At 42.4% G+C, this 9,865-nt stretch overlaps 1 protein-coding gene across 1 annotated transcript; it reads left to right on the plus strand.

Annotated features, from left to right (window-relative positions):
* Nucleotides 1-1,146: 1,146 nt before the first annotated feature.
* On the plus strand, nt 1,147-4,559 carry RPS26 (ribosomal protein S26). The gene is made up of 4 exons (XM_061556057.1): nt 1,147-1,302; nt 3,336-3,513; nt 4,104-4,237; nt 4,462-4,559. Exons 1-4 carry the CDS (start codon nt 1,234-1,236, stop codon nt 4,501-4,503), a joined length of 423 nt encoding a protein of 140 aa, XP_061412041.1. The 5' UTR covers nt 1,147-1,233; the 3' UTR covers nt 4,504-4,559.
* The last annotated feature ends 5,306 nt before the right edge of the window (nt 4,560-9,865 follow it).

Consider the following 9,865-nt stretch of genomic DNA (forward strand, 5'->3'; position numbering starts at 1 on the left):
TCCTACAACATCAGTAGCGCCACGTTAAATACGCACAACAATGACAATAGTTTAAAGCGATTTGAAGCATGATAATTGGTTTTTTACCCTTCTATCTGGCCACAAAACTGACATCTTTTTTTACAAGGAGTCATGTTTGCATAGACCACAATACCTGCAGTCATAATGCAAACAAAAAACATAACTCTGATAATGTGCACTGTCCTTGAAGTTGATTGGTCCACACCCGAGACAGCTTTCCTTAGAGCCTAGTCTCACATGGGTTGGACCAATGACGCCAAAAGGCGCACATGACTCCTTGTAAAAAGGTGTCAGTTTTGTTGCCAGATAGAAGGGTAAAAAACCAATTATCATATTTTTACTCCGAGCTCTCATACTCTGATGGTGTATTGTCTTTGAGTTGTGCGCCTTTTGGCGTCATCTGGTCCAACCCATGTGAGACTCGGCTCTAAGGGAAGCTGTCTCGGGTGTGGACCAATAAACTTCAAGGACAGTGCATACATTATCAGAGTTATGTTTTTTGTTTGCATTATGACTGCATGTATTGTGGTCTATGCAAACATGACTCCTTGTTGCCAGATAGAAGGCTAAAAAAATAATTATCATATTTTTTACTGGCAAATGAGGTTCCAGTGGTGTAAATGACTTGAAGCATGTTTTATATATTTTTTTGGTGGGGGAGGGCAGACAGAGCTTTGTGACGTCATATTAAAGGGGGGGGGGGTTGACTTTTTGTGACGCCGTGTGACGACGGGGGAGGAGGGGGGTCAAAAATCGTCCAAAATCGCGTGACGTCATTTATGGACGGCCCCAAAGACGTTGGTTGAGATTATTTCGTTCACCCCGTTCTTCCATGCCCACGTCACTCGACTCGATTCCTCGATTCCAGCATGCGCGCGACAAAAATCGGAATCGCGCAGCGCAATTTGCGCACCACGCAGACGGAATCGATTCCCCTCCTCGACACGCACGTGGATGTCGCGCGCATTGATATATATCTCTCTCAGCCGGTGACGCGTTTCGCCGTAAAGTAGGACCACCGGGTACACTTTCACTCCTGTACCTCGACCGCAGTATCGCTGCGCCTCACAACACAATCCCACGAGGAGCGACGCCACCGAAAAACGACGACGATCCGAATCGTCGGACAATACCGCGCGCGGCGCCGCCGCCTCGACCCGACTCTTTATTTATTTATTTGAAAGGCGTCCAACCTGCGCCCTCGTGACGCGCATGCGCAGTGCGAGTGGCTCCCAGAGTGCATTGCGCGCTCCTTTCTCCCCCGTCTGCGCTGCCGACATGGTGGGTCGCCTCGCCGCTCCTCCGCGCCGCACTCCATCACCCCCACACATTCCCTTCTCCCTTGCACACACACACACACACTCCGCCGTTTTACTGAACTTTAGCGATGTATCATCACCCGTGTTACGGTTCGCGCGTTTAGTTTTCTTTACGAGAATTGTCTCGGTGGTGTTGGGGACGGCGGGGTGCGGCGGCGGCCGCCATGTGTTGAGGCCTTGCTCGGGCTTCACTCCGGGGCCTCGTCTTCTACAGCGGCGGCGGCAGCGTGTTCGGCAGGGGCTCGATGCTAATGTCGAGGTCTGCTCGCCACGGCGAGATGGCTCAGACGAAAGAGAGAGTGTCTATTGTTTGCTATCGCTCAGTTGAAAGTGCAGAACGCAGCGGTTTACTGTGTAGGACGTGGTTTGGCTTGCAACTTACCTTGAGCAGCGATTGCCGAGTGTATCTTCGTTACTGCTTTTAACTTTCGCTTTGATATTAGTTGAGTTAAAGTTGATATGTAACTGCGAGGCCGGTTTTGACTACATTCAGAACGCTTTGCGCAATTTCAATCATAGTCCATACGCAACCGGCGTGACACGTAATCATAGACCGCTTCAGAAATATGCTACGCGTAATATACGTACGATATGCGTGGCAATGTGTAAAGTAAAGCAACACTATACACAGTGCTATAAAATATCAGACGGCACGTAGCATATCGCTAGCGCGCACTCGACACTACACGTACCATTTCCAATACCCCACACACTTAGAGCTACACAGAGTAGTAAACTAAAGCTGTACAATAACTACGATCCCTTTGCCTTACACTACACTGGTTACGACACTACACGTTAAAGTACGAGCTAAATCGCAGATTGTGATTAAATTAGTGAATTTAGACCAAACCGCGAACAGCCTTGTTAAGGGTTAAGACGAGACAAACCAAAGAATACGAGACGTTTCGACTGGGCTCGGCATCTCTCCCGGGGTTACTCGAACGAGTGCCCCTCTTCTCGGAAGTCGACTGGCTGCATGGTTGTACCGTACGTGCCGCCACTGGGAACGGGCACTGGCTCTGTTGAACTGGAATACTGCTCAGTGCCGACGGCTAAGGACGCACTTCACGAGGATGCCCCCTCTATCCATGGAATGTTTTGCTAAATTACTACGAATTAAAACTCACGAGACGTTTGAAACGTTGCCTTGATTTTAAAATAGTTGTTTCGCTAGCGTAGCGCTCGTGATCCAATGATGTGGGTGGGGATACTCTTTAGACCGTTCTTAATACTGCGTTGGTAAAACCTCCCCCACTCTTTAGCTTCCTCTTTTAAACGAAACTCCTCGAACTACCAAAGAAATGTAATCAATTCTGATTTGTTTTCAGAGGAACAGTTTGGCATGGCTGTCTTAGAGGAAAAAAACACTAAACCAATATCGAATGCGATTATGTGTAGCTGAATGTGCAGGTAATACGCATTTTACTTAATGTACTGCCGTCTCCGTGAGTCATGTTTGTGCCTCGGTCAGCTTTGTATACATGGTCGATGGTGGATGTGCTTTGGTGGTTTGTGTATACGCCTCCATACATATGAAATATCATGTACCTACCCAATCAAAGTTAAGTTCTCAATCTTGGGAAATTTAAGTCACCTGTTCGATTTATATCCAATTTGGGTTACACAGCTATGCGTATACTGGCTTGTTTCAAATGTGAACATCATTCTAAATTTGGTGGATAGAATTGTGACTGTCTTAGTGTTATGAGATATGAGATAGTAGCGAGGCTCCCGTTATTAAAAGTAAATTTATGGTAAAGTACAATTTAATCTCATTTCATGAATAGATACACTTGAGAACTGATAATACTGAAAATGATGTGTAGAAAATCTAGTAAATGATTGTTTGCTAAGATGGACTTTGTGACCAACATTTTAATATGGGAATATGCGAGTAAATTTGTATGCAAAAATGTGAGATTGGTAACGTAAGTGGCAATATTGTTTTATTGTGAATTTAGCTGACGTGCCTCTGTCCACATTCTCGTCCAGACTAAGAAGAGGAGGAACAACGGGCGTGCGAAGAAGGGCCGTGGCCATGTGCAGCCGGTGCGCTGCACGAATTGCGCACGCTGCGTGCCCAAGGATAAGGCGATCAAAAAGTTTGTCATCAGAAACATTGTGGAGGCTGCAGCTGTGCGTGACATCTCCGAGGCCAGCGTCTTTGAGTGTACGGGTCCTACGTTTTGTTTTTCACTACATATTTGCAGCATTCATTATCCAAAGCTTTAATTTTAGCGCTCCAGAAATGAATGTGACTTGAGTGCAATAAACCGGACTTTTTAAATCCTATATATTAAGTTCGCTTGCTTGCTTGCTTGCTTACGACCGTGCAAATCTTTCGGTCGTTTTTTAACCCACTTCCCGTGATCCAATCGAGCTGACATTTTCCACACAGACTCGTTGTGCGTGACAATTAATTTTCGTGAAAATTTTTTTCAAAAATGTTACACTGTTTAGGGAATTTTTTAAAAAATATTTAATTACCAATTGCTTAATGCTGGCAGACAATCATCTGACCCATAGGTAGCAGCCATCTCAAGCCAGAGGACGAGAGGACTCTAGCCGCCACGCATATAAAGGATTTAGAGTGAAAAACTTTGTTTTTACGGGTTAATTTTTGAGTTCATGACCTTGCATTGACAAGTGCTTCATTTAGAGCGAACCTTATCCAGTTATATCAAATGTTAATTGACAGGTTATGCAGAATATTTTTAAAACTATAAAATTGTATTAATTGTGGTGTGTCTTTTTACACAGCTTACGTGCTTCCCAAGCTGTATGCCAAGCTGCACTACTGTGTGAGCTGCGCCATCCATAGCAAGGTGGTGAGGAACAGGTCGAGAGAGGCACGCAAGGACCGCACGCCTCCACCAAGGTTCCGTCCTGCTGGGGTAGGTCACATTGGCACTTGAGCCTACTTTTTGCACGACATTTTGCAATACATTTCAGCCGTACACGATTTTTTGGGACAAAAATGTCACGATCCAGTTTTCACTCTGGAAAAAACATGCCATCTCGTTTTATTTGTATGCACAGTACAAACATCCAATATATATTACAAGTGCAAAACTATCAATGTTCTGTTGTGAGACTTTTATTCACTTTGTTTTTACAGGCCCAGGCTCCACGTGTGCCACCGCCTCCAAAGCCCGTGTAAACCAACGGAACGTTGTGGAAGCAAAAACCATGTTCAATAAACGTTGAAAGATCTGATTTTCCTGTCGTTCTCTTTTATTTGGCCAATGTATAATGTAGACAGTAATGCCATTAGCAACAACATTGAATCGTTAGTTTTGAAGGGAAAGGTTGTGTTTGCAAACAGGTTTTGACGGTTTTAGTACATTTTTAATGTAATGAAAGCTGCTTCAAAATTTGATGCATACTGACAGATAGTTGTGCACATTTACAAATTAGAAACGAGAATAAGGTGGACATGTTGAGCTTGGGTTATTTTCAATGCATGCCTACTTTTACCACAGTATAACCTTATGGTTGAACACATTTCAAAATTGAAATGCCATGTGATTGCAATTTTTTTCTGCTGGCAGCCGATGTGCAACATTCGATTATGCTTTAATATGGATTTCACAATGTAAGATGTTAAGTTTGTTAAAATGTTCGCAAAAGCTTTACTGCTCATTGTCAATTTGCATGAAACGGAGCAGGATCGGTAGCTCTGAACCATTGCTGCAAAGGTGCCTTTGCGTGCCCCGATATCCTTTCAAATGCATTGTAATCACTCAATGAGGTGGCAAAAAAGAGGCTGTTAAGCTGCAAACAGCAGGGGGCCAAGGACAACCCTGACATTGACCCCGCACGAGGGCTTGTTACCACTGCTCGAGACTCGCCACTGACTAAAACGGAGAGCAGGTGTGCAATGCATATGGCTGGGCATATAATGGAATCCAGGCAGATATTTGATTTCTGCTGGGTCTAGTATGAATTATTTCCTTGTTAAGATGCAGAGGGAAATATGTTCAGTGTCTTGATATTTTAGCTTGTCTGTTCAATATTCCAAAATATAGTACAATCCTACAAGTCGAAATCCCCGGTTAACAGGCATGTTTATAGAAATTTTTGCCGATGCAGCATACTCAATTGTGATTACACATAGCAGTCATCGCCCTTTGCTGGCAGACTAATGGCCGATTACAAGCCAAATGCTAAATCACCTTGTGCTCACGGACGGCTGCCACTGGGTTTGGTGTAAAGGATACTCTGAAAAACATGTGGGTAGGTAGCTGTAGGCTATTGCACATTGATGCCACAGCATCCTTAACTAATCGTGCACCTTATTAGCAACACTGCAAATTGTCTTACGAGCCCAATCTTAGAGGGGATGGTTGATTACAATTTCAACTAAATCAAAATGGTATTTCACATCTCAAAAGTAACATTCAGCTTTTCATGACAGGTACTGTAACATATCCTGGCAATGTGTGCAGATTCACGTGCATGGTGCAACTTAGGCCAACTGCATTGGAGGGCAGCAAACCTCAAATCTTCCAAGTGATGTGCATGAATATTGAGCATTCCAAGTTACCCGTTTATGGATTTGATATTTTAAGCGTTACAGTTTTGACCTAAGAAATACAGCTCAATCATTTGCATTTTTTTTACATTGGAGTGAATTTTTTTAATGGTGCATGTTGGCTATGGCCAGGAATGGAATAGAACTCCGCAGTGTGCTAGCCACTATATCACATGCTCCACAACTACATTTTTGTTCGGTGCACATTTAATTTACAAAATAAGAAATCATTATTTTTTCATGAATTTGCAAAAATTTTATCTGGATAATTTCACTTTTTACCTATTTATTTTTGAGTGTGGACACTGGTGGTTTTGAAACTTTTAGGTATGCCCCCCTCCAATTAAAACCATCGGTGCCCCCCCCCCCCCCTCAATTAGGCGATTTAATTTTATTTTGTCCCGACTGCTGACGTTCCCTGTGCACTTACAACATTTCTCCTGCACGGTATCCAAGAGCACATCTGCGTATCTCTAAAAGGCTTTTCGTGCCTCTGCTGAGTGGGGGCGCAACACACCACACCCGGAGGGTTGAGAACCACTACACTACCAATGAAATACTATTATTTTTCTAGCTACGTGACTTTACCGAAAGGCCCAAAGAGTATGTATACAAAAGTTAAGCTGCAGTGTCCATTCGGAACCAGCAGAGGGCGCAATTGTCCAAAGCGAAACCTATCGGATTTGCCTTTCATGGCATTTAGATATTGCTGCCCGTTGCAGGTCAATCATGTTGACGCTCATAGAATATTGGCACTGTACTTTGCTTGTGATCAAGTACAAACGATAATCCCATATACATAATACAGGGGCACATTTTTTGCTTCGTTGTACAGGGTGGTCCATATGACCTGTGACCCTCCAATTAATTGACCTAACATTTTTTTTCCTTTAAAATTAATTTGTTTTAAATTAACCTTACTTTACAATTTTATTTTGAGAATTAAATGATGGTACACGACACCTGTACCGCCCTGGACAGCAAATGATTTGAGTTTGAGGCGTTATTTTGGTGTGGGAGATACCAACAGGACTTGCACAGATCGCGTTACTCGTGGACACACCACATATCCTTAACATCCTAAGAACGAAACTTTGGATACATATCTGTGTTTCAGGTGAATAGTACATTGTCGTATGTAAAACAGTATCAGATATATACAATAGATTTTTTATAAACGTGACAAAACATTCAGAAAATAGGCAAATGTTCGACATCTTGCTCCCCACGGGGCCATGGGGGTGCCGCGAATTTTAGATTTCCCGGATTGGAGCGCAGATTTTTGGAGTATTTAGGGTATTTCACCATTCCCAGCTGCTCTCTAGGGTTAACCGACCACAGCAATTGCAGGTCATTCCCATCCCGACCTCATAAAAATATATTAAATGTTCCAAGAACTGCTGGGTGAAGGCCTCCACAAGCCATCGCCACCTGTGTCAGTGATTGTCATCACTCGGAGCACTCCCAACCTTGACAGCCACTCTGTCATTATTCTCGACCACCAGCCATCATCCCTTCACGTGATGTTCTATCCAATTCCACTTTTCATAACACTTAAAAGTCTGTCTTTAACCTCTTGTATTTTCCCTAATCCATATGTTCCTGTCTTACGAATTCCAAGCATGTGCCTTTCTCTGTTTCTTGACGTCATTTTTTTTACATTCTAATTTCTGAACCATGTATCATAATGAGTAATACGCACTGACAAAACACTGGCGTGTTGTCTATCATTAAAAGTTGAGCATTCCACAAACACTATAACTCTCTAAGCCTCTTACATTTTTATGTTAGTTTGCCTTTAATACCGATCCGAGGTATACATATTTTCCTGTGTGCTGAAATCAGTCTGCAAACTTGTACATAAATGTTTTTTGTTTCCCATTTATACTGAGCCAAATGTGGCAGCATTCATTACCGAGTTATACAATTTATGGTATTGCAAAATTTGATGAGTTTGCAGAACATCTCGTGAAGTTGGTGTGTTTTTTAAATTTGTATTACTGATATTCCAATTAGATTATGCAGCAGACATTCTTAATGTTGCCTAGCTTTTGTGGACTATGTAAAGGCATTCGATTTCGTGGATATTGACACAAAGCAAGGCCTAAATTAATTATACTTAGACATAATTAATACCTTAAAAATGGAATAACTGCACGGAGATTGCATGATGTAAGTAGGAACATTAACAAAAGAGCATTCGGTAAAAGTGATGTTCTCAACAAAGTAATTCACAGCAACATTGCTTTTCGAGTAAGAACACTATGCAATACGATATCAAAAAAAAAAGGCTTCACAAAGGTCATGTTTAAAATAAACCTCATATCTTTTTTAAAGTAGAGTACTGCCGTTAATTGCGACACATTTACCCAAATTTTCTTATTCTTAAGGGTCTGCTTATGTGCTAGTTTTCACGGGGGAAAATAGTTTGTGCAATCAATGTGGTTAAACGCAACATTGCATTGTGGCATTGCCAAATAATATTTTTTTGTACACTACCCTGCTTACTGGAATTACACATTACCATTGGAAATATATTAAACAAGACTTCCAAGTACTATTGGCTCAACGTGGATATCTTACCACGCGTTTCCACCCAGCTACATTATCTTTCACAGCGATGTGAAAGATAAATTATGTTTTTCATGTCAATTTTGAACGACCTCATCAATTTCTTGTCTTAACATCTCATTTTCTTCTGCACATTTCGAAGTCAAAAGTCCCACTCATAACTAAAATCGAGGTCTGATTACATTTTTGATGATAGTTGACCTATAGAAGGAAATTGCTCTAGAGAGCCCCTCTATTCGAATCGGTTTTTCCCTTTTTTTCTGGCAACAAAACTTAAACATTTACAAGGAATCACGTCTGCATTAACCACAATACTTGTAATCAGAATATGCAAACAAGAAACATATATGTTTCTTGTTTGCATACTCTGATAATATATGCATTGTCCTTGAAACTGATTGGTCCACACCAGACATTTCTTTTGAGCCTCGTATCAAACGGTGTTAGACCAGAGGACGCCAAAAGGCGTACAGCTCCTCTAGTTGGTATTTTCCTATTCGCCCACCGCATGGCCAGACAAAGGAAGAGATGGGAGTACCCATACTTTACCCCGCACACACCACCTGCTGATCAATTCACTGTGATCCATTTATACTGATGGGTGAATAAAGACAAGGGGATTTCAGAAACCTGCCCATAGTTTCAACTACCATGCGAGGAAATCGAACCAGCAACATCAGTATTGCAAAGCCAGTAGGCTGACCATTACTCAACAGCAGCATCCTTTCAAAATATAATTTATAAAAATATAAGGTTCACGCGATAATTTAACCTAATATTGGTGGAGAGGATGACAGCCTTCCCGTGGTCTCCACTGTTACATGCTTGTCACAAACTGCCATCAACCCAGCGATCGAACGCCCAAAACGGGCCTTCCGATCAGGATTGCAACACCAAAGGTCTTTTTCAGGGCCAAACTTACCGCAGCGTGGGTCCGTCACTACGTTTGTGCCATCTAAATGTCGAGGGCCTGTTAAAGCCCAAGTGCGACTTCCTTGGGACGTTTCCTCGAACTCCACGTGATCTACGTGCACCTGCTCCAAGAAACCCATACAGCCGCCGACGACGAGGAACTACACTTTATCCCATACGATTGTTTATTGACATAGACATGCTTATTTTCACGATAAACTAACATTTGAGCCACTTTGCATATATTTTCATACGAATTTTTTTCCAGATTTTAGTCTTTCTGTATAACGTGATATTGCAGATGTTGAAATTTCTATGAAATTTCGTAGCCGAGTCATTGTGGAATAATCTAACCTTAACGCTAACTGTTGACACCCAAATTATCGAATGTTAAATATACGCATGATCTGCATGATGTCTGACATCTCGCTGCACATGGAGTGAAACTGGAGAACTAAACAAGCTCCCAGCACGTGAAGTAAGATGCCAGGCATAACGCCAGACC

The sequence above is a fragment of the Lethenteron reissneri genome, chromosome 21 (assembly GCF_015708825.2).
Source record: "Lethenteron reissneri isolate LAM-NWPU_2019-01 chromosome 21, ASM1570882v1, whole genome shotgun sequence".
Taxonomy (NCBI): domain Eukaryota; kingdom Metazoa; phylum Chordata; class Hyperoartia; order Petromyzontiformes; family Petromyzontidae; genus Lethenteron; species Lethenteron reissneri.